The sequence below is a fragment of the Filicampus tigris genome, chromosome 5 (assembly GCF_054856515.1).
Source record: "Filicampus tigris isolate MCC_2025a chromosome 5, RoL_Ftig_1.0, whole genome shotgun sequence".
Classification (NCBI taxonomy): Eukaryota; Metazoa; Chordata; class Actinopteri; order Syngnathiformes; family Syngnathidae; genus Filicampus; species Filicampus tigris.
Window position 1 is genome coordinate 23,639,800 of NC_141221.1, and position 25,493 is coordinate 23,665,292.

General features: G+C 41.3%; 1 protein-coding gene across 1 annotated transcript in view; it reads right to left on the minus strand.

The window, feature by feature from the left end:
* Positions 1-159: 159 nt before the first annotated feature.
* LOC147147830 (breakpoint cluster region protein) overlaps positions 160-25,493 on the minus strand; it is a 35,881-nt gene continuing 10,547 nt past the window's right edge. Inside the window, exons 2-23 of the mRNA XM_086030314.1 lie at positions 15,524-15,693; positions 14,796-14,900; positions 14,390-14,575; positions 12,944-13,051; positions 12,671-12,731; positions 11,805-11,857; positions 11,576-11,716; positions 9,071-9,192; positions 8,715-8,880; positions 8,207-8,326; positions 7,956-8,031; positions 7,765-7,869; positions 7,591-7,665; positions 7,149-7,246; positions 6,872-7,003; positions 4,246-4,305; positions 3,935-4,044; positions 3,535-3,674; positions 2,978-3,112; positions 2,794-2,899; positions 1,508-1,670; positions 160-1,433 (exon numbers count right to left, since the gene is read on the minus strand). Coding sequence (XP_085886440.1) covers positions 1,323-1,433; positions 1,508-1,670; positions 2,794-2,899; positions 2,978-3,112; positions 3,535-3,674; positions 3,935-4,044; positions 4,246-4,305; positions 6,872-7,003; positions 7,149-7,246; positions 7,591-7,665; positions 7,765-7,869; positions 7,956-8,031; positions 8,207-8,326; positions 8,715-8,880; positions 9,071-9,192; positions 11,576-11,716; positions 11,805-11,857; positions 12,671-12,731; positions 12,944-13,051; positions 14,390-14,575; positions 14,796-14,900; positions 15,524-15,693 — 2,543 coding nt within the window. The 3' untranslated portion in view covers positions 160-1,322. The remainder of the gene's footprint in view (positions 1,434-1,507; positions 1,671-2,793; positions 2,900-2,977; positions 3,113-3,534; positions 3,675-3,934; positions 4,045-4,245; positions 4,306-6,871; positions 7,004-7,148; positions 7,247-7,590; positions 7,666-7,764; positions 7,870-7,955; positions 8,032-8,206; positions 8,327-8,714; positions 8,881-9,070; positions 9,193-11,575; positions 11,717-11,804; positions 11,858-12,670; positions 12,732-12,943; positions 13,052-14,389; positions 14,576-14,795; positions 14,901-15,523; positions 15,694-25,493) is intronic.

Genomic DNA, 25,493 nt, shown 5'->3' on the forward strand with positions numbered 1-25,493 from the left:
AGTCAGCTGGTATCGGCTCCATCTTACCCGCAACCCTGGTGAGGATAACCAGTTTAATTTGAAACATAACACCAATAAAATTACAAAATGAAGTTACAAACAATCCCCTTTAAGTTTGAAAATGTTATCGATCATTGTAAAAAAAACATGACAATGATGTCAGGTTGTCAAGTAAATCTTTATTTACACAAATCATATATAACACATTTGGTCAGTGTTTTTTTAGAAGCAATTATGTAACACACATGAATGGCAAGAATAAAGTGTTTCAGTTTGAGCTAACAAGCGTTTCAATAATTGCAAAGATTTGGAAAGTAACTCCTAATGCAAGTACACTTTATATTTTCACACACCTTTAAAATGAATTCTGTAAGGGTTAGGGTGAAAACCCTGTTAATACCTCATGAGTGTTGAATAGGAGTCAATTAAGGGTTAAAATTGCTCTCAAAATGACATAATGGGAGGATATTGAAGAAGGAATGCAATTAGAAACACCAATACAACTCTAGTTACATAAATCAAACAGGATGCCATCTAACAAAAATAGTAGGGACAGAATATGAAAAAACAGATAAAGAAGCTTAAAAAAAATACTGATGACATCTAATGAAAACATGAGAAAAAACATTTCAACAATAGACTGTGTAGACACCACCATAACATACTGCCTTCCAGTTTATTTCACGTCAACATGCCTGCATGTTGGATGCTAACTGCAAATTTCTGTCTCAGTGTAAACACAAAGTGAACCCGTGGCACAATCATTTCCGGGCCAAAAACTCTGACTAGACATGAAAACCTTGATCCATTTATATTCCACCAATCCACAGTCACCAGTCCGCAAAGATGGGAAATCCAGGTCCAGAAAGTAAAAACTCTGCCACAGTTTGGCTTTAGCCACAGGTGCTTTTACTCAACCGGCAGGTAAACAGCTCAGTTGATTAGAAGCACCTGTGGCTCAAGCCAAACTGTGGCAGGTCTTTTACTTTATGGACCTGAATTCCCGAGCTCTGCACCAGTGACAAATCCTTAAATGACAAATGTTACAAATTCACCTTCTGTGAACATACCGCTATTGTGCATAATGATGGACAGCAAATCACGTCGACAGAAAAAAATTCATTAAATTATAAAAAGTGTTATAAAATATACAATTCATCAAGATACAATTTATGCATATATCAGGGTGATAATAAACCAGGTCAACGTTAAAGCTCATTCAAGGTCAGAAGAAAGCTTTGCCCATTCTGAGTGATGAGGTGATTGCACCATCTAGTGGCGGCAAAAGTGTGCATCATCCATTCCTTGTTCTGAACACCGCTTTAAGCCTGTAAAAATCCTGTTAATACTTCACTAGAGAAGAGAAGGCTTTGTCGTTTGCTGTCAGGTGTTGGAATGTCCTCCAGCTGAAGGAAATAGAGTAGAACTTGGACCTGGGAAGATAAAGAAACAAGTGAACAAACATTGACCGGCAGTCTGTGTTTCACTCTATGCTGCCAAGTTGTACCTGGGCCATGACCTCCAGAGACCAGCTGTCATTCATGGAGATCGGCTGTGAACTGCTGATTGTGATTTTGCTGTCTTTCTCAGACGGCCGAAGCAAAGTGGGTCCAAAAACGGTGGCCAGATTGTGCAGAGACATCTTGTTGAAGCTCTCGTTTTCAGCCACCCTAAAAGAACAGGAGAAAAAGTAGTAGATTTCACATTTGCGTCAGTTGAGCACATATAACAGGGGTAGGCAAACTTTTCTTCTTTTTTTTTTCCCCCAAATGGACGGGCCAGGTATTTGTAGATCATCGACTGACAGGGACAAGAACTGAAGTGGACCACTTCTATGGAAGAATTACTACAGATAATTCTGCTAGGTCCTGAGGAAGAACCACTTCCCCAAAGGCGTCTACCGTCTGTGTTTCATCTCATTAAATGGACTCCCCTGCTGTTTTAGTACACATTGTACTGTGTAGTAGCATGTGTGTGTTAAATGTTGCCCATGCAGCATCCATTGCAGCCTTTGTTTTATTATGGCCTTTTTATTGTATGTAAAGTGCTTTGTTACAGCTGTAGCTGTTATGAAATGCGCTATATAAATAAAATTGTATTGTATTATATTGTATTATTGTCCTGGAAGAGGCAATCCTCCATCTGTGGTCCCTCCCTCACGGTTTCTTTTTTTTCCCCCAAATGGGGATTTGAATTTTTCCTTGTCTGGTTCACTGAAAAAAACCCAAAACGTAACTTTCAGTTGCACATGATTAAAATGTTGTTAAGTGACGTTATTTTCTACTCTTTTCCACAAAAATATTAAAATGATATTAACCTTTTTATCATGCACGCCGGATGTACATGTGCGAAGTGACTCAATCCAATGGAAGCAAATGATTTTTTTTTCAGTGTTGGTGGGATTTAGGTCGGGGTATGTCACTAATCTTTTTCAACTGTGGGCTGTGAAGCCCTTTTAGACTCTTTTGTGATTAAGGGCTATAAAAAGAAATCTGACTTGACATTACTCATCAACAAATGTTTAACAAGGTAGAAAACAGATATCAGTATGTGATACTTTATTTCTTTAAAGCTCTGCAAGCGTTTACATTTTAAAATGATCACTCCTATGTATATCTAGGGCCTCTTCCTAGGAAATCACTATGTCTCATTACTTACTGGAGACCTATTTTTACAACAAGCCCACAAGCTACTTATGTGTTTCTTGGGGGTTACCTGGTGCCCGTGGGCACCATGTTGGTGAAATGGCCAAACCTTGCCCACCCTTGACATGTCATGTCAGGTACATTTTACCTTTTCAGGTGGTCAAGTAGAAAGAGAAAGGTGACCAGATTGGGCTCTGGTAGAGACAGCAGCAGCTTGAGCATGCAGCTCTCCTTGGCCACACTGTCAGAAAGCGCTGTATGGCGACACAATATTGTGGATTAGGGGAGATGTACTGAAAAAGGTTAAAAAACAAGTCAAACTTGTGACTGACCAATGCCTCCGGAAAAGTTGGGGTACAACTCGTCAGTGAAAAGAGGCTCAGGTAGCTCGCGGAAATACAACTTCAGTGTACCGGCGATGGCGTTCACATCCATGTGCCTCATCATCACAGACACATCCTTGTTGTCTGTTAGGAGGACAACATAAGATCTGTGATTTCAGCAGCTTTGAACGGAAGAGATTATTCATTGGTGCAGGGCTCAGTCTTTAACTCGATCTAACAGCATTGTAAAGTTAATGTACAAATACTCACAGGGAAAAAAGAGGAGGACAATTAGAAGCAGGTAAGTAGTTCTCATCTTAAAAGGATATCATAAAAAGTGGTACTCGGCCATAATCTAAACAGATTTACACCTGGTGTGTAGAGAGGGGAGGAAAAATGGGAATACTTTCCCAGGGCACCACCGATGGCCCAAAGTAAAGGAGATAAAGCGAAATGAAGATGTCATTTTTGCAATTGAAATGACAGCGCATATTGTACATCGTGGTGATGTCTTTAGTTCAACTCAATTGTTAAATGAGGTTTTACCCTATCGAAGCGAAACTCACTCGAATCAAAGGCAGCCTTAAGAGCTTGGATGTCGGTCGCAACACCAGACACCCTGTAGATGCCCACTTCCTCCATCCCTCGTCGCTCTATCTCTTCAACACACTGTCTCACAATGAGGGGAACCTTGGAGCGCTCCCGTCTGGTAAAACAAGGAAAAAAAAGCCAGCAAAATCAGGTGAACAGTCAACAAACCAGTAAGTAAGTACCATAAGTCAACAAACCCAATAGGATGACCAACAACAACATCAGGTGTATAAACACAAGACCACAGAATTTGAATCAGCCTCACCAACAGTATGTCATGTGTTCGTTTCGTTCCACCATCAACATTGATCATTTATAAGCTTATGAACTGATTTGTGTTCTTTTACTGAAATGTGTGGCATATGATCAACTCACTTTGTGACAACATTAATTTTCACCCCAAACACGCCAGACTGTTTGCGTGAAGGCATGCGCTTGAGACTAAACTCTCTGCTGGTGAACTTCATCGAAAGCTTGACCTCAACCTGAAACAAGAGAGCAGGAAAGGAAGAGGAAAGCGTAAAAAGTCCTTCAGTTAGCTTACAAAAATGTTTAAGTGAAACATATGGCGGTGGAGAACAATCTTCATGTTGCAGTTGTACGTTGTTGTATTATTTCTACTACCAGTACTCTTTTCTTTCTGGTCACTTTTACTACGGTACTACACTTTGTCTTGCTTTACTCACCCCATTCATAGCAATGACCGTCCTCTGCCAGTCTTTGTTTTGCAAGTTCTGGGGATCCAACTGTAAACATACAATGTATATAAAAACCATCCATCTGAAAAGTGTTACTTCTTTTTACCATTAACAATTTAGATAATATCTGCTGTATGTTTAATTATTATTATTGTTTTTTACTATGTATTCAAAATGACAATGGACATTCTATTGTTTTCTTCAAAAGTAAACATTGCTTTCCCAAAATCAAATTTAAAGTGACAATTGGTGAACGACAACATCCCACTGAAAAATACTGAATGAGTCCTGCATCATAGATGATTTTTTTTTTTTTTTTTACACAATATTCTCCATTTTTTAGTTTGTGAAAATGACAGTATCTTAATACATATTTTCATTAAAACAAACAAACAAAACACAATTCTGAAGACCAAAACCAAATTTCCCAAGGATGAAAAACTGTACATTCCACTTAATGAAATAACTGGGGGGGTCAATCCTGAGCATCGTGAGCAGATCCATTGAGACACTTTCTGAATATTTACCTTTGGTCTGAGCAGACTGCTACGGACTCTGTCCCAAAGACGGGCCCCTGTACTTGATGATTTTATGGGGGCCGTGTCAACCTCTTCTTCCAGCGCATTGATTGTCTGATTCACACTTTCTTCACAGCAATTACACTCACTCATCCTTTTTGGCATGAACCCGTCACCTTTCTAAAATGTCCCTTTGACTAACTAAGGGCAAAAAGATGAGAAACAACAACAAAGCTGCTCTAAAGCGACACTAACAGAAACAGCAGGTCCATCTTGCACTAACGCCCGTCCACAGACCACTTTGTCTAGGAGAGTCTTGAAAATCCTCGGCAAAATCTTCCCAAATTTTCCAAATACATTGTCACATAGTCAGAGTGCTTATTCCAGCGGGAGTCTGAGAAAGGAACAAAGCCACGCAGCCTGCTGCTTTTGTGTTGTTCTACTTTCCCGCTGGATTTGAGAGATTAAGTGCTGAGAATCCCCTCCTACCCTCTTTCTCAACGTGCTCACGCCTGCTGTTGCTTCTTACTCCCGTCTCAAGTGCTGTATGCCACCTTGGCAATAAACTAAACAGGATTATCTACTGATTAGTACAAATGACGGTAAAAATCATACACCTGTAAATATTCTCTTCTTCACAACAAAGCAATTATTTGGTTTTCTTTCATAAAAATCAAAAGCAGCATTGTTCCCGCCGCCAGAGAGCAGATGCCTTATTCAAATAAGGCAAATTAACAAATACTGTAATGTGTACGATAAATGTTGATTTCAATAGTGTAGTGTAGTGACAATGATAGTCCCATAAGCCTTTTGGCAGAACTAGATCTGTCATTGAGATGTAGATGCGAACATGCTTTGCTTCATCCACCCATTCACCCCATCCATCCATCCATCCATCCATCCATCAATTCTTCGCACTGCTTGTCCTCACTGTGGTCGCGATGGTGCCGATCCCAGCTGTCTTTGGGTGACAGGCAGGGTACCATTTATAGTAAAGCACAAAATTATTTATACTCGAGCCACAAGTTGAGTTCCATTTGGTGAATGGGTATATTTTAGCTGAATACGGCAATGATGGGTATTTTTCCACCTCAAAATTCTAAAGTGTATTAACCCAGCTCTCCAGCAGCGGGGAAATCCCTTCACTGGTTTATCAAAGAGGTGCTTTGTGTCTTCCTCCCTCTAACATACTCTGAACCAATGCCAACAGCTACATTTGGTCAACCCAAAGTCTAATCCACTCTCTGTCACAACACTCTATCAGAGGTCAAGCTGATGTGACCCACGAGCTAACACACACCTCACTTCTTTATAAACAGCAAAAAAAAAGTCACACAGGCGTGATCGAACAAAAAGGGGCGAGTGGACAGCAATGCAGATAAATCCACACAGGGAGGTTGATGCAATAAATAAAGGGCCAAAAATGCATTCAAGTTAGACACGTTTTTTTTTAATTCTATGAAATTAGTTAAACTGCATATTTATGGGTCAGTACATATATTTTTCCCTTATTCCTCTGAGAAATATTCAGAATGAATTAGGAAAAAAAAGTTTGTTGTTTCGGAGATTATTTCCTTCTTTTTATGACATACAAGTGGAAAGCCTTATAAATTTTCTGTTAGATTATGCCCGCCATTTGTAAGGAACATGTGAAGAACACCCATGTCTAATCCTGACTGTGTGCGACTAAAAGATGGAGGTAATGGCTCACCAAATTAGATCTGAACAAGAATTTCTAATACTTTTACGCTCAAATTTTTAAAAATGCAACAATTTAGGTCAGGATCTTCTAGAGTTTGTGTTGCTTTGTTTCTGTATCTCATATGTAATTAGATTAATTAATTCATCAACTATCATACACAAAGTAACTGTTGATTCCTGGTGGAGGTTTACTATGCACTTTTAGTCCATGAAAAGAATATGTTAAAAACCAAATAATTCCATCCATCCTTTTTTTAGAGCACTTGTGGAGTCATGGTGAGCTCAAGCCCATCCCAGTTGACTTACTGACCAGGCTGGTTGCCAGTCAATCACATGTCAATATCCACAGTTTTTAATTGGCAAAAACGATGGCAATTTAAAGCAACATACAGTACCTTTATCTGTCCTTTGACCATAATCTTGTCTGTCATCTCTCCATCTTCTTTGCTGTGCTTGGGTTTGCTGCAAGACTTCTCATAGCAGAGCAGCCTCAGAGTCTGGGAGCCCTCCAGCTCAATCTCAAACTCCTTGCATGGAAACAAGAAGACATATTAGTGAAGATCCAGATGATGCTATACCATCCACACGCAATACACAGGCGAGGTGCATGACAAACGAGCATGCAATGAAAAAGACCTCTGGCGGGAGATGTCTTCCTCTATAAATTCTCACCTCGTCCCAGCTGGGCTCAGTAGAGTCTCTATACACGCGCGTTTTGGCTTTGTTGACAAAATAGCCAAAGGAATCCACCTCGAGAGAGCAGTAAAGGTCTGATGGGTACAAGCAGACAGTCGAATTAGAGTGGAATCAATGATGCAACACAATGGACCTACACTTCCCCTGTGATGTCATTATAATTCTGCAATTACCATTTCAATAAATGCCTTTTGGAGTTGAAGCAAACAATGAGAACCTAAAGTCATGTTTGAGGCAGTTTGCACACAGTATTCCTAACTAATCCCACTTGTTCCCCGCCCCTGCAGCTGTTCTTCCATCAGAGAGTCTCAGAGACACAGAAGAAATTACTGCACAAAGATTTACAGTGTTTAACGTCACAACCCAACTCTAGACGGACGGCCCAATAAAGTCCAAAACAGGAGAATACGTCACTCACTTAAGGTTTGTTTGAGACCTGATGCAGAGTGTACAATGACATTCAAAAAGCCGTACAATCCCGGGGATTCGTCATCTATGTTGGAAACAGAAGTGAGTTTGCAGCTTCAGATAAAACTCTTAAAATGCAAGTATGTTTAGCCGGTACAACTAATTCAACTATTGTGAACCTTACCCTCTTTGTTCATGGTCACGGGAATAGTGTGGACAGTCTGGAGTTTCACACATGAGTTAGTAATCATCTGCAGCTCGAGAGATGTCAGAGAGGAGCTCTTGAAACCTACCAGACAAAGTTCAGACACATTTACATCAGACACAAATGGACTATGGCGTCATCATATATTTTGACGTCATAAGATAACTTGCATTTCTTCTGCTGTTCACGAATGATCTCCCTCCATTCAGCACGTTCGTAGTCTGACGAGATGAGAAATGTGAAACCCTGAATGGCACAAAGAGGCTTTATGGTTTCATGTGGTTAAATACTGCAATGACAAGCTCTCGACATCGGAGGGCAGCATAAACTGATTCACAACAATGCTTCAGCTGAATCACAAGGGATGAAATTGTACAGTACAGTAACAGTTGAATTGAGAAATAGTGCGGGGATTTTGGACCTTGCCATTCCTGTTAGCCACTCGGAAAGCCATGTTGGGTGACATGAGGAGAAGCAGAGACTCTTGCTCTGATAACCTCTTTCTCAGCCGCTCCATCACCTTGGGTCCTTTGGTGGTTCTCTACAAATCAACAGAAGCAGGGGTTTATGCTTCCGGGTTGCCTTTACAGGTGGTTGGTGTATTATTCCCCTTTTACATGATCAAATTACTATCATCTAAAGAGTAATCAATGCTTAAAGTAGACAATACAGCTATATGTACACATATGCGTGCAGAAGATATGTGAGTGAGAGGGCTCAGTGATGTCCTCAATAGCACAGTGGCAGTGCTGAAAGCAGATTGGCATCTCTCCAGCAAAAAAAAAAAAAAAAAAAAAAATCAATTTGCACATGTTTTTGTCAATGACTGCTCTTTTGGGCTTTCTAATAGTTTTTCTCTGCTGTGGGTCTTCAACGTGTCACCTTCTGCCTTTTAAGAAAAGTCCTTGTCTTTCTCTGGGAATCCTTACCTTTTCTCTTTGGATCTCACTCTTAATCTGGGACAGTTTGATCTTCATGGCATCAATTTCCTCGTCCTGGACCAAAGGGATAGGGGTCGACTCACAGTCCTCAATGGTCTGAAAGGTCAGGTCGGCTAGAGGAATGTACCACTTGCAGTCATACTGTTGTCCTTTCCTGTTAACGAACAGAATGCAAATACAGTCGATACACCTTGCTCACTTCAAATGTTTGTCTATGTTTTATTAGACTTTTGTATCTCGAACCTGAACTTGAACTTTTACTTCAGAAAAGTATATATTGTATACATATATGAGCCAGTGGAATATTCAAGTTTCGGGCAAGGTTTTGACTCAGACTCACTCACCCTGCAGCCTGTTTTTTCAGCTTGGTACAGAGCAGCAGGTCAGTGAAGAGGAAGACATGACGGAGTTTCCTGGAACCTTCAACCAGCTCCACCATGAAGCGGTCCCTCAGAAGCTGACGATTCTGCCAACAACAGGCTACAGTTACAGAAGCTACACAAGTAACAACATCATTACTGACACTGTGGTGGGACTTTGAAATAAAATGAATACTTTGACATCTGTCTGCCACCATGATTGTGTAAAATAAAATTGATGTAGTAAATTTCAGATTACACCGGAGCTGCTCTCAGATAAATGCTCACAAATTCAAGTGCCTACATGTTTAATCTCCGAAGACCTTCCTTCAGTACATTTCATTTAGCATATCATTATTCTCATTGATAATGTGTTTTATTTATGGGAAGACATGCAGCACTCTAAGGCAGGCTTCATATTAAGAAAACAGTATCCTTGTTGCAGTTTGATACAATTCTAAAATTCATACAATTTTGTGCACAAAGTCCAATCCCCTCCAAAAAAGTCAGAAATAGGAAGTTAGACGGACAAACTGAGGAAATTTTTACCAAAAACAGTACGAGAGCATATGGTTTGAGACAAGTATACGTCTAGCAATTAATTTAATAAATAAATCACATTTGAACACACACAAAAAAAAACATATTGTTGGCTCTGGTGGGGCACTGAATCTTAAATTTAGAGCCTGCTCCTCTCGTTTGAGGCATACACAGCTGTTAGCTCTCAGCACTTTGACCTCTGGGTGGAGGTTGTTTACATTGTGTCACTGCCCATGTGGGACTTTGTTGCCAAACATTAATAACTACAGTATGAAAAAACCCCAAGGAAATCCATGCAGGACGAGAGGCACTCCATGTCTGGCACTGTCCTGGTTTCAAAATGTGGTCGGAGTACATCCGCTTATTGCTTTGATGACACAAAAGGGGATGGCAACTGCTCAATAATCCAATGGAAAAAACAGCTGTTAGTGGACCCTTTCTTTTTAATCATTGCCTACAATGACATTGAGCATTGAGTACTATTCAATGGGCACTTTAAACTCTGCTGGCTCCCCTGCATCAGGCAAGTTCTAAGACACCAGCAAGCAGGGTTAAGATGCTACACACTCAGGCAGGTCACCGGGCTGCTCTATGATGATGAGACCCATTCCAGGCTAATTCTGGGACACACAAGTGACAGCGCAGCCGGGAAGGATGGGAGGGCGCTCTTCGCTAATCAAAAAGCCTTCCTCATTTGCAACAAAGAGACCCTCACCTCCTGTGTTTGCACTGGTTAGTCACAAGCTTCCTTTTGCTCCATTTCCTTCACAACTCAAGCACACAGGCTGAGATGAGTCAGTGGCCAGCTTTTATTAGAACTTCCGAACACCTTATGCTTTGCCCTGTTACCGTCAACATCTACAATAGAGGGGAACCGAGGAATAAGATGCAATCTGGAATTCTGTAAGGCCATTTTACCTGAATCCTAAACAAACGACATCATCAGTTAGCATAATGTCATGATGCCATTAGTATTCAGCTCAAAGCAACACTGTGCCAAATAACATTTTGACAGCGCTACAAAGAGTGGCTGTGTAGTCCTTTTAAGGTGTGCCTTTTGCAAAGACCATTTTCCATGTTATACTTACATTTGACAGTTTTATAAGTCAGAAACCTAGCTTGATTCATACAAGGAGAGCACAAACAAGGCTGAAGGAAAGTCAGCTAAGTAAAAAAATGGAGCGGGCGTCAGGAGTAGCTGTTTGAACCAGCGGACTATATTGCACAGCCATTGAATTTGGAAAATTAGCAAGCCGTGTGAACAAGCAGTATTTATTAGTTTTTTTTCCACAATAATGATCATAGCAACATGATATAAATACTGACTCTGTAGCTACACCTGTTGAACACTTCATTAGATAACAGCTGCAACAATTAAAAATGCCTTTATAAAGAGCTAGACATGTTAAGACACATACAAAGGCCTAACCTGAGATTAGAACCCAGAACATCTGATTGTACCACAGTCCACTGATAATTGATTATTAACATTCAAATTTGCTTTAATATTGCTGAGCGTCTACTGATGTAGTTAGTATGTAAGAATATAAATCGATTAACGATTAAGTGTACCATATCTTTACTATGCAGCAACATAAGGTAACCTAATTATTACAAACGCTTCTGAGTATGATAAGCGCAGTATTAATACCTCTCTGATATTGTCGATCAAACCTGAGCATTATTATTGTTGTAAAGTCAGGATTCTTACAACCATAGATTACTTATTGATCTCATTAGATTATATCTTACTTTCTAGCCAGAGAGTAATAAAGTGAGTGTATCTAGACCACCCATATGCGTCTCAGTTCTTTTCTATTTTGTATGTATTGTACAATACCCCGTTTGATACTGATTTTAATGGAGTGCTCAGGAAAACTATTTAAAGCATGTACAGATTTTCTTTTGTATACATTATTAGGTGTAATTATTATCAGGTGATGTACTGACCTCTCCCTTCTTGACTGTCATTGATTGTCTGCGAGGGGTGATTTCTTCATTAATGCTGGACAGAAAGTTCTGCGAGATGCGCAGGGCATCCTGTAACAGTGGATAGTCAGGGTGGCTGGAGGGAGTGTGCTTCAGTAGGTCCTAAAACAAAAACAAGCAAACAATCATTTTAGTCCCAAACTCCATGCCCAAGTATGATGAGGCTCTGCATTACCAAAGTTTGACTTACATGCAGAACGAGTGTGCTGCGTGTCACCCGGTCTACAGGCTTGTAGAGAAGAGCTGGACAGAAGGAATCCGCTTAAAAGTGGGCATGACTCAAGCAACAGTAAGTACAAGGGAGTCCTCATTTTACGAACGAGTTCCGTTCCTACACCGCCGATGTAGCACACATTTCTGCGTATGTCGGATTTCATCGTTAAAGTCGAAATTTACATCAAAATACTTTGTATAAAAAATACAAATATATTAAAATAACAAACATAAAATGCTGTACTTAGCATTACTGCTGAGAAGTGGATGGAGAAGGACGAGAGGAGGGCGAAAAAGGCAAAGATACTGCCGGCGCGCAGACATGATCGAGACACTCTGCAAGGAATGCTGGTCTTTGTAGTACAGGAAGTGCTTGTATGCGCAAGTGCGTTGTTTGGCGCGAAACCCATCGCAAATATGCAAGCAGAGGTAAAGAAGCTCAGAGACGCAACACAAAAGCACACTTTTGGAGCGAGGAGGAAACCGGCTGTTCATTCATGTGGTGAGTAACATGAATATCAAGTGTTTTATTGACAGTTGAAAGTAACACGCGGAAATGACCGCCGTACACAGTGGCTTATTCAAATGCCGGAGCAACTCTGTCCGCTCAATCATGTAAACGGGATATTCAAAATGTTTCAGAAAACGGAATTTTGACTTTAACCCGAATATTGACTGCATGTAAACGTAGTCACTCTGGTGCTGGGGACAAAACGGAGGAGGAGTCACGGGCGTCGTAAAGTCGAAACGTCGTAGGTCGTGTACGTCGTAATACGAGGCCTGCCTGTACTAATACGGAATTTTGTGAGTGCCATTGTCAGAGTCATTTCACTCAATACTCACTTTCCAGGGATTTCTTTGCTGATTGGTCTTTGTTGTCCTTTGAGCCTTTGACCTTGAGATTCTGTCAGAAAGATACAATTACAAAATCAACTAAGAGCAAGTGCCCCATAGCATTGTGCAATTAAAACAATCAGTGCCACTACAAAGAGCTTTGTGGCTCTTTACACGGTGAGGACCACTAAAAACTGCTCTGTCATCACTTGTCCCAGGCAGCTGCACCACATCAAACGCTCAACTGCTGCAGTTCCTGCTGTGTGTAGTGTTATTACATACCTCAGATATCTGCGCAAACTGTGTGTTGGCCTGGCAGCACTTGTCTGCGGTCGCCACAGCAACCTTATAGTTATCCACAAAGGCCCGGTACACTCCAAGCTGGCTGGCCTGCAGGACATGAGGAGAATTAGACTCCTTCAACTGCCTAGCAAAAACAAAGTTACTGCCTGGTTTTAACTCAGAAAATACTGCAGGTAAAAACCATTTAATAATTACTGCAAGGATCGATTGTTGTAGTCAGTAGTGTTTAATTTAAAGCACCATCTTCCAAGAATTATATGGTCGAAATAAAATCTTGGATGATGGTGATCTTACTGAGATCACACGTCACATCAAGAGTATCAATTGACCATGTTTAATCCATAAGTGTTTATTGGGGTATCAAAATCTGTGCATCCTAAAACAACAACAACAACAACAACAAAACACCATTATTCAGTCAGAGTACAGTGGAGGATAAATGCTGGAGCAATGAAAAAGAGTGATCTGCTGAGTCCCATCTGATGGTTTTAGAGTGTGATGGGCCAGAATTATTATTCATATCAAATATAACAATTTTGGAATGCCCTGAAGAAGAAAGAAACCAATGGTGTACAAATATCATATAGTCAACAGTTAGAGTGCGGCTATATATGAAGGTGCGGTTTATAGTCTTGAAAATACGGTATCTAACGTAAATAGGGGGATATTGCATTCTTTCTTTGTCTCATTATGGATAATCTATAAAGTGTGTCAACTGCCTTAATGTCAAACAGTGTTATAAAAATAAACTTCTCTTTCCCCTAACATCAGATAGATGGCAGCCACTGGTAAGTTGCCATGTCACGACATGCTAAGCTTGATTGGGCATAACAGTTACAAGAGAAAGTAAAGCAAGCGAGGGAGATTCGTCACGTCTATATATAAACCATGTATGAATGTGTTTTTCATCTTGCCCCATTTCCCAAGAAGCTCCTATCCAGTAACCTCCTATAGAACCTTTTGTTCTCCTTTACTGCGTGTCATACGGTGAGACGATGTTTTTATGGGGCCGAGAGATGACTCCAGGCAGTCTACTCACGTGCATTTCAAAACATACACAGTCTTAGTCCATGGAAGGCCTCAGTTTTGTTAAGCCGACAAGGAACGCCATTAAAGAATTCTCATTCCGATGATTCAATTCAGAGGAAATGCTAAGTAAATGTTTCTGTTATATTACGGTAACCCATTTTATACTTCCAGACCACCTTGTCTCTATTGGCTGATGGTTCTCAGCTGCATGTATGTTAAATCGCAAGAAGTAGAAAAACAGGTTTTGGCTAATGTGCCAGAACATGTTTTTACCTGACTATTTTCCTGATGATATAATTCAATGATGGATTCTTCATGCTTATGATTTTTTTTTAAACTTGACTTGACAATACAGTAAATCAGAGCATTAAGAGAAAGTTGAAAATGAGATCATACCAGTCTCTGGAAGAGGTCTCCCACACACTGCTGGTAACTCCAGTCTTGAACGCGAGGAAGCAGAGCGTCATAAAAGTCTTTATGGATCTCATGGAGCTCTGGCACTTTAAAGAAAATCGTCTCTATCTGCTGGGTGGTCAGCATTGGTTGCGATGTTGTGGCTGCTGCCCTGAGAGGCTTCATGGGCTTTAAAGAGCAAAAATTCACAAGGTTACTAATGAACTGTACGGAAACAAGAGTTTCAAATTCAACTCACTTGTCATTCAGCAATTCTGCTTCCTACCAAAAGGATTTGCTAAAACAGGCTAAACAAATACATGTGCCAGCCACACATAAAACCGATCCTTATCTTTGACTTGCGTCACAAGCTTAAAGTGTGGGGAAAAAGTGTGTGTAATGAACTTACAATCAAAAGTGCTTCTAGGTGGCTGAGGTAGGTCTCCTCACTGGCCAGGATTCCGGACAGAACCCACTTCCTCATCTCCACCCCTTTTTCCTGATCCAGCTCAACCTGACACGAACATGGACATGACCAAGATAAAACAGTCATATTGGGATACAGCAAGTCTACTGTTGATGGATGTGTGATTAGCTGACCGCACACATGTGGCTACAAATATTGTTGTAAGATTAAGGACAAAGTGTATTTTATTACACTCTGTAGGAATTTTACATTCCACAGGGGCTTAGTCAGACAGGTATCTTCAAGAAGATAAATGTGTTTATTATTCAAACAGGTCAAAGACATCAGTCATCTCAGTGCAGGCTATCATGGTGGAGCCTCAATCTCAACAATTACATTTCCTCCATCAGTGTTGAAGACCACCAAGAGTACACTTCAGAAGATAATAATAGCACACGTACAAGATGAAACAGAACCAAGAAGGGGAGCGGGGTATAGAGTATGTGCCCAACACCACTGCAAAGGAGACAGCCTCCCTCAACTTTGCCAGAAAATTAGGTCCATCTAGCATTTGATAACATCTGCCTTGTTTAAGCTTTAAGTATTATAAGGCACTATCATGCAGTATTTTAACATATAAACCCACATCTAAAATCAGCAGACGGCGCTTCAACAGAAGCAACAGTTGAGGCCAATATACCTTATACGTATAAGATGAACATTAGCATTACCGACAGCGTAGACTCCAAGGAACCAGATGACTGTGTGTCTCGGCTGCATCGACTTTTAGAGCGGAGCCGTGGCGATGAGGAAGGAGAACCAGTGAGGGACAGAGCATCGTGACAAGATTGCTCTTCTGAGTGTTCCAGGTCATAACTAAATGATGGAGGGGCCTCGTTATCTGTCAGAAACAAAGAACAAATGTAAGACATAAAATAAGTAATAAAATAAGGAACAACATGGGTTGTGTTTAAATCATTGGCTCTGTAAAGATTTCAGGAAAATTGCCTTGGTAGGTCTGCCCTTTAGTAAAATACCAAATAAATATCATATAATTGCTTATTTGAATGCAAATGTGTATATTTTACAGCTAGCAATAGATCGCTTCGCCGACAAACTGCAATTCACATTTTAATGTTTTTCAACACCAGCAAACAGCGTTGCCACAGTACCCTTGAAAAAGTTACTTTTGTTATTGCTACTTACTGTAGTAGTTACTTAACTTTAAAAGTAACTAAGTTACTTAACTCATCACTTGATTGTAAAAGTAACTAAGTCAGATCACGAGTTACTTTATTATTTACTGTCAGCAGACGCTGAGATAATTTTGTGAAGAGAAGCTAATAAAAAACTTGATAACAGGAAAGAGAGGATTCCGGAAAGCTAGGGAGGAAAAAGCTGAGTCACCCTGGGGAGGCCGGAGAAACCCGAGGCATTTAACACAGTGACATCTACAGACACGTGACGAGACACCCAGTGACAAAAGACTGCAACAAACAGAAAGGAGCCAGTAGAGAGGGGGGGACGTGTATTGACTGTGTGAGGAAGAGCTGAGTAGCGGCCAAGCAACTAGCTTTAGTACACAGGGGAAGTCCTGTGTGAAAGGCCACTCTGTGTTCCAGCGAGATTATACATCAGCTCTGCCAATGAATGAATAACACATCCTCCCAGCAGCCTCAGAGGCAACATCAATCTCCTCCTATCTCTTATAAACACTACATGAAGCAAGAGGGGACATTTGCACACTCAATCATCACCAAACAGAGTACAGTAAATTCAGCGTTCAACGGGATAGTTTGAAAAAAAACTTCAGAAGCATTCGAATGTGACCGTGTGAGAAAAGGGGACATCAAATAAAACTCTTTTAATTTGCAGTCATGATAACAATAATTGCTACTAAGGAAGTGTCTGGGCAGCTCTGTCCGGGAAATTCAGCAATTCATCTTCAACATCAAAGCGGAAACAGGCCTTCTGCACAGGGTCATCTTTTAATAAACAGGCTCCACTCCCATCTATAGAATAGCACATGTTCTATAAAGTACACTATTTACTGTACAGTTAACTTTGATTTTTCAAAGAGCTTTGTTAAACCAATCCGTCATGTGATTATTTAAGAAGTGTGTCGCAATAATTTCATCCGCAGGGTTGTTTAATACACAGCATCGAATGTAATAGCGTAGAAAATTACACAGAGTAGGTCAGTTTCGTTGCAATTGGCTGGCAACCAATTCAGGGTGTCCGCCGCCTACTGCCCGAAGACAGCTGGGATAGGCTCCAGCACACCCGCGACCCTTGTGGGGATAAGCGTTATAGATAATGGAAGGTCAGTTTCGTGTTCTATAATACATTTCTCATTGCCATAATTTTTGCTATTGTAAGTGTAAGTAACTTTTCCAAAGGAGAGATGACACTTTCGTTACTTAACATGGATAATTATTCATCCCTGAGTATTTTTTTTTTTTTTATCTGTAAGAATTCTTGACTACCATCACACAGAACAGACATCCAACCGGTGTGCTAATGGGAGGGCTCCAGCACACAGCTCACACTGATCGGATGGCCATTTTCCCGCCGAGGGCCACCAATCAGAAAGAAGCGCTGGCACAGGGCAGCTCTCTATATAAACAGCTGTTGTCATCAGCATTCCTGTTCAGACAAGTTGCTTGAAGAAGCACAAAGAGCTTACATTCCCAGCAGATTCAAGCGGAGCGCAGTCAGACAAGCGGAGCGGTCATTGAAGAAACACTACAATGGGCGACGAGAAACAGCCCCCATCAGTGTTTTTTTGTTTTTTTTTTAATAGTTTAGGAACACTGACGGAAGCCCGGCTGGGGACTCGCCGACGGACGGCCGTTTAAAAATAGAGGCGGACTGGCCTATAGATGGGTACTATTTTTTCCCCCTTGGGAAAAATGATGGATGACAGACGATGGAAGGGTACCCTCGCTGCTGACGGATGACGGACACTCAATTTTTAGTAAATTGCCCAGCTCTGCCATTACATATCTCGATGCTGACTGATGTGTATCAGATATCATAGTGAAGAAAATCATTTCCAAGATTCCACTCCCATGCTTTAAGAAAAAAACAAAACGGCAAATGTTTTGTTTGGTAACATATGCTGTGCTGTGAGCACCTATGCGAGTCTATGCTGGGCATTTTTTTTTTTTCCTTTGTGCAGGGTCTGCAGTGACAGTATCACAAAACATCCCGCAGCTGGATAGACAGGTCTATGTCCTCCCTGTCTCTTCCTAAAGCAGCTCATAATGGTTACAACCGTGCAATAAAGCTGTAATAAATACTCTCTAATGACCTTACATAAGCGCTGAGCCTACCAGCTGCGGATCAGAGTGAAGCTGTATTTGCTTCGGGCTTGTGCCTGAACTCTGTAATTTGGTGTTTTTCAAGAATTTCATATGACTGTAATTAGTTTCAAATTATTGCAGGCCTTTTTGTGCTAAACACACAGACTTTGCTGTTTTTCCTACACTTCCACTTTGAGTATGCCATGAATAATATACCAAGGCTAAACCAGCGACTCATGATTCCACTCCCTCTTCTGGTAATTGATCAGTCATGAGGAAACAGGGTTGTTTTTTAAGCTTGGGGAAAACAGTAAAGGAAAGGTAGAATTTTTGGTGTATGATATTGATGACAGAGCAAAGACATAGTCAAATCTCTAATCCTAATCCACGGAGATAAACTATGGTAGCGGCCAGCGACAGATGTCCAACTGAGACCGTTACAAAATCAGAGCTTCAGTCTCGCACAGATAATCATTGGGTCTTATTTTGGCATTCCAACATCATCCTTCAGCATTTGGGTCGAAAGTGAACATTGGTGCTGACAAATACTCAGAAAATGCAGACATCTCCCTACACATTGTTGACTTCAAACATCACAATCACTTATTTTGGGTGGAAGCCAATCTAGATAAAATAGGACGCAACCAGTATGAAACTTGGCAAAGAGGTTTATTGATTCACTTCTGCAGCTAGAATAGTGGCTTTCATAAACCTCTGCATGAGGGCAGTGCAATTAATTGATCAGTGTGTTTATACCTCAGGCAGGGGCATCGGCTTCTCTTGCATGCATTCAAAAACAAACATTAACTAGATAAAATAGTGATAGATTCAGTAAACAGGAAATGTTCAATGTTAATTAAAAACAATAATGAATGACTGAATGACAGATGTTGCTGTATGTTCTTGTGTTAAGATTGTTACGCAGAGAGAAAGGTTATGCCTGGAAAAAGTAAACGGGTGGGTGTGAGATGTTAAAAGCTCAACAATGCATTGAGGGTCAAGCAAATTCAGCGGAGCATCCCCACTGAACTTTGTGGTCCCCCAGGAAAGTGTAGCGGCCGGAAGAGCAAATAGCCCAGTGGGCATTGAAGGCAAGGAATACGGTAAACTTTGTAGCTTTGCCCACTCCAAAGCACTTCAAGAAGAAAAATCAAGAGAGATTCATGAGTGCATGAATCTAAAGCACAATTTAATGAGGTTAATGCAAGATATGTATAAAAAATCTGCATTTAGTTTTATTTATTTATTTATTTAAGAAGGCTTGGTAATTAGGGATGTGTCAATATCCAAACGTCACAACACAAGACTATAGTCGGAAGACTATAGCGGAATTGCGGCAACATTGTTTGTGGCTGTATAGCGCGATGCAAGAGTGACAGTCACGGTTGCAGCGGTTGCAGATGTAGGTGCTTTGTTGTGGTGTCTCCTTCGATGCATTTTTTCGAGCCGTCGGCGGACTGACGGAGGCGCTCCTCACCCCTTCTGAGTCCGTTTTTCAGCTCGTGTCTCCAGGGGGTTTGGTATAAAAAAATGTGTTTTTATACATAATAACAGCAGTGACAAAGAAATAGGCAAAGCCCGTCATTTTATTGTCATATTGTCGTTCCTATTGACTCAGTGGCACAACGTATCACGGTCGTTCACAATGCTGTGGTCGGCTGAAGCGAATGAAAAGTAATGTTTTTTGACGGGGATGAGCTGCTTATAATAATGTAACATGACGACAACAATGTCGTGGCGATTTTTATATGACTGTTATCGTTACATCCCTATTGGTAATTTGCTGCATGATACGGGAAGACAAAAACACAACTTTTAAGGAGGTTGGTAGGTGTATGTGACAAGAATTCAAGTAATGACTGTCTGATATGTGTACTGTAATAAATGACATTCAAGCTAAGTTAACAATATGTTTATTATTTAATAGAACCACACGACTTCATTCTAAGAAGTGTTTCTAATATTTTGTTTGTCTGATTAAACTATACAGTATGAAAGCGGAAAATTATCAGAAACCCTTGTCAGCATGAAACAGTACCGTTGTTTGTAGGATATGTACCAGGGATGGGCATTATACTTCATTTATTTGCGACAACTCCTCTGGGCACTTATTAATAAGCTCGATATACGACAGTGGTAGCAAAGTTCAGAACATTCATTCATTCAGTCTTCCCGTCTCTTCATTGCAACCTTGCAGACAGATGAAAAGTGAATTGTGTATCTATCCAGGAAAGCCAAGGTAGCATGCAGGCTGGCAGAATTAGCAAGTGCAAAACAGGTTCCAAAGGGGAAAAAAAAAATGACTCAGAGCACTGTCAACTATTAACCCTTTCATGCAAAGTGATCAGCTATTTAAAAGTTGCTTTCGCCTATATTAATTAAACTAAAAAATATTTAGGCGGCACGGTGGTCGACTGGTTAGCACGTCCGCCTCACAGTTCAGAGGTCGTGGGTTCGATCCCGGCTCCGGCCTCCCTGTGTGGAGTTTGCATGTTCTCCCCGTGCCTGCTTGGGTTTCCTCCGGGTATTCCGGTTTCCTCCCACATTCCAAAAACATGCATGGTAAGTTGATTGGACTCTCTAAATTGCCCCTAGGTGTGATTGTGAGTGCGGATGTTTGTCTCTGTGTGCCCTGCGATTGGCTGGCAACCAGTTCAGAGTGTCCCCCGCCTACTACCCAAAGACAGCTGGGATAGGCTCCAGCACGCCCGCGACCCTTGTGAGGATAAGCGGTATGGATAATGAATGAATGAATAAAAAATATTTATATGTATTATCTTATTATATTATATTCATCCATCCATCCATTATCTGTACCGCTTCTCCTCACAAGGGTCGCGGGGCGTGCTGGAGCCTATCCCAGCTGTCTTTGGGCAGTAGGCGGGGGACACCCTGAACTGGTTGCCAGCCAATCGCAGGGCACACAGAGACAAACATCCGCACTCACAATCACACCTAGGGGCAATTTAGAGTATCCAAACAACTTACCATGCATGTTTTTGGAATGTGGGAGGAAACCGGAGTGCCCGGAGAAAACCCACGCAGGCACGGGGAGAACATGCAAACTCCACACAGGGAGGCCGGAGCCGGGATCGAACCCACGACCTCTGAACTGTGAGGCGGACGTGCTAACCAGTCGACCACCGTGCCGCCATATTATATTCATATTTATTTATATTTTAAATAATAACATTAAATCATAATTAATGCATGAAAGGGTTAAAATATATATTTTTTAATTAATTAATTAATTAGTTAATTAATTAATTAATTAATTAGTTAATTAATTAATTAATATAGGCAACAGCAACTTTTAAAAAGCTGTCCACTGTAGTGACCACTATGCATGAAAGGGTTAAGAAAGAGATTCCATTTTGGCCCTCGTTGAGAGCTCACTCAAAAACATACACATCCAAATGTTTTAACAAAAGTAAAGAGAAGTAAAATGGAATCTGGCAGAAACTAATTGGAGTGTGCCTATAACGTCCTCTAGCTGGAGCGTCTGTAAATGCAATAGTCCCCTATGAGTTGTGGCAAACTGTTAAAATATTAGCCAAAACATCAGTATGTCAGCCTGAGGCTGGAAGCAGCTGGAGGCTGGAGGGCCACCCGCACACGCCTCTCATCTGCTGTATAGGCCGGCCTAAAATTAGTGCCAGTCGGACAGTGAACAGTATCGGTTAGAACTAGGCCACACAGCCCAGCGCACCTACTAATCAGTGCGTAGAAATAGCACAGAGCGGTGAGACCACTGCCTGAAATGTGCATCATAAGAGAAATAATCAAAGCCCTGTAGATCCAATGTATAAAACAGTGGAGAGAAAAACACGCTGGGAATATATACATTTTTTTTGCAAAAGCAAATTAATCACCCTTAAGAGTCACCCTCTTAAAATATTGGCCTAAGTTATATTTTGACAAAAATTACTCTTTTGCCTAAAACACCTCCTCAGGATTCTGGCCAGTGGCCACCTCTGCTAAAATTGTCTACATCACAGGTGTCAAAGTCAAGGCCTGGGGGCCAGATTTGCCCTGCAACCGCATTTTATGTGGCCTGCGAAGGCAAATCATGTGCATCAACTTCACGTTTCTTCGAAAAATTTTCACTTTTAATAACGCTGGCATATGAGATACTGCAATGTGTTTCTATTTGTTACCAATCCTCCCCTTTACAATAAATTGAAAAATCATTTAACAATTACTTCCGGCTTCTAATTTCCAAACTAGCTATCCATCAATTCGTTGTGTATATGTGATCATAAAGGGCGGTCATATGTTTATATGGGAGCACAGTCATAACAGCCCTCCGAGGGACACCATGACTACGATGTGGGCCCCGACAAAAAATGAGTTTGACACCCCTGGTTTACATCCTCAGTTAAACAGATCATTCAATTTTCCTCCTGAAATGGAATTATTAATGAACATAATATAATCAGTACTTGGTTCAACTTTTCATGTTTTCTGAAAAAAAATGACTTGGGCCATTATTCTAGGAAGGTAAATGCAATATATATTATTATTATATATATTATGGTAAATGCAAATGCAACCCATTATAGAACACTGGGGGAGGTCTGCCAAGTACGCCAAAAGATTTAACGCCACATTGACTAATCAACTTTAAAGACGTGGTGCCCTATTTTCACTCCCGGGGCAAATCTAGCATAAAGCGCAGTCTAACTGTGTGCAAGGGGAAGTTTTCTTTCATTTGGTATTTTTTTGGACTTGCACAGGTGGAAGAGGGCGTTGGCCTTTTGGCCGTTGTGGGATGGAATGCAGAAGTCCCAGTCAGTTAAAGCGGCTACCCTCACTCTTTTTAAAATCAGGGCGGTCGAGGCGTACAAAGTCCTTGACATTGCAGAAGCAGAAATTGACTCGCTAGGGTCTGTGCATGAGACTGGCATTCGCAAAGTGCGTTTACATTAGTAAACTACAAGGTCGCAAGTTAGACCTGCTTCTAGTTAGTCTAAAATCGAGTCTATTTTTGGTCTTCAAATTGCCAGATGCGCCAGGGGCGTGCAACAGAATCCGCCTATGGAGGCGTAGCGTGATCTATCCAATTCACAAACTCGCTAAATTAGACTTGGCTCGGAAGAAACACGAGGATGCACTTGTTTTTACGCTGACTGCAGTCTACAATCTGTCATCAAATTGTCAGGTGCGCCGGAGCAAACCAGATCTGTCCACCGGAATGCCCAGGGATGCGCAACTTGGTCCCAAACATGTTAAACTAGATTTGCCCCAGCACAAAAATCAAGATGAGCTCATTTTTACACCAAACGAATGGCGTGTGTATTAAAATACACAAATGTTTTTGCCAGAAATGCCCACGATTAAAACATAGTGTATTAAAAAAAGGATTATCAAACAATCCTATTATTAAATACAACATCATGACAGTTTGCTCATGGTATCTGGAACACAAAAGTAGATGTGACAGCATTATTGAGCCTTAGAAAGGAAGGAATTGAGCAGCAAAACGTTTGTTCAGGTGCTGTAGGTGATGCAATCACCAAATAATGAAAAAGCAATGGGGGGTGGTAAATCAAGGGATGATGTTAGTATATGTCAACTGTGGGCTTGAACTCCTTTGATACTCTTTTGTGAATTACGGGCTACATAAATAAACATGTCTTGACTATTCCACCTGATTTATTGCTCACTTTTTCTAGTTTACCGTTAGTTCAGTTTATTAGTTGTGAACAAATTAAGAGTTTGCCTTTCCCTGTTTCTCACGTATTTGTTTCCCCATTCACTCGCACCGAACAGCCTCATATTTGTCTAAAACAAACTGTGTTGACTAGCAATGCAACAAGCTCCACAGGTCAGACTGTCGTGAGGGAGGTGAACTCATACCACACGTAACATTTCATTATCCGTTTCCCCCCACACCCTGCAAGCAGCTGAGACATTCCATTAGCGCTTGCCTGCCAGCCCACAGCACAGAGGGCCCTTTGAGTGTGACCAAGGAGGGGAGCTGAGACTGCAGGACCACAGACGCTGAGGCTGAGCACGAGGGAGGACCACTGAGCCAGGAGACTCAGGTCCACAAGCTCATAAACATGTTGAAGTTATTTCCCATTTATCTAAGGCAAAATGTTTGAGTAAACAAGCTAACTGGGTGAGATAGTGAGGACTGAGGACAACCTGACTTAGGTCTTTTCAACAAACAGTGTTTTCTTTTTCTGTTCCCAGATAACGAAGCACAAGGAGCCCATTCATGGACTTTTTCTTGGAGAGCAGCTGGCGACGCCAGACCTGCTGTCATGATGGCCTGCCAGCTTTTGACTACTGTGCACTGCACGCTGCACAGAGAAACAGGTGTATCTTACTTGCACACAGAGGAAGGACTGCCTTACCATGACTGCGACCACCACTTCCTCTGGTGGGCCAGCGTTTATCCTAGGAAAGGGGGAGGCTGCCTTCTTTAGCTTCTTTGACCACTACACTTAAGGTGCTGGTGTCCTGGTACAATGATTGGCCTATCAGGGCTACTTTGAGGGACCACAAACATTAATTATCCTGCATTTGACTGGAAATAAGGACAAGGTCTAAAACCGGCTAATGCAGCAAATAGTGCCACCCCCCAACCAGACCAGGGCAAAGTACGGCCCGGGGGCCACATCCGGCCAGCCGCGGTCTCTGACTGGCCCTTACACTGACCATGAAGTCAAAATTAAACAGGAAATATATGGAGCGTTCATTTTGAAAGACGTGCTTTTGTTTTATCTGCATGTGTGGACGTACTAGTGAGATAGCGAGCAAGAGCCGCAACTTGTGTCTGCGTTGTGGCCAATTTAGTGACATTTTCATTATTTTTAGTGACTTTTCCAACTCCACTAGCAACTATTTTTCCACAAAAGAGACAAGCAAAACTTACAACAGTCCTTCTAATGACCAGAGCTGGGTATTTTACTAAAAATTGAGCGTCCGTTATTCGTCATCCGTCTGCAGCGTGGGTACCCTTCCGTCGTCCCTCATTTGACTTTTTTTCCAGAGGAAAAAAAATAGTCTTTTAAACGGCCGTCCGTCGGTGAGTCAGACAAAATTTTGACTCGCACCCACCCCTTGTCTTGTACGTCGTGCTTATTTACGAATTAATGTTAGAATTTTGAATGTGTACTTTGAGAATGTTGGCTTGACCCTCAGCAAGTGTTCCAGTATCTCACATGGCCCATTTGCAAATTAATTGGCCAGCCCTGCTCTAGATTGAGGTCAAGGGGGAATACATTTTTGTTTTGTTGGCTGTCTGTATGTAAATTCGTAATCTAATTTGTTGTTCAATTCACGGAGTAGGACGTCAGACGTTGAACAGGACTAGACACAGTTCCAGTGAGAGGTTCTCTCATTTTTTCAATAAAAGTATAATACTCACAAGAAGCATGTTTGTACG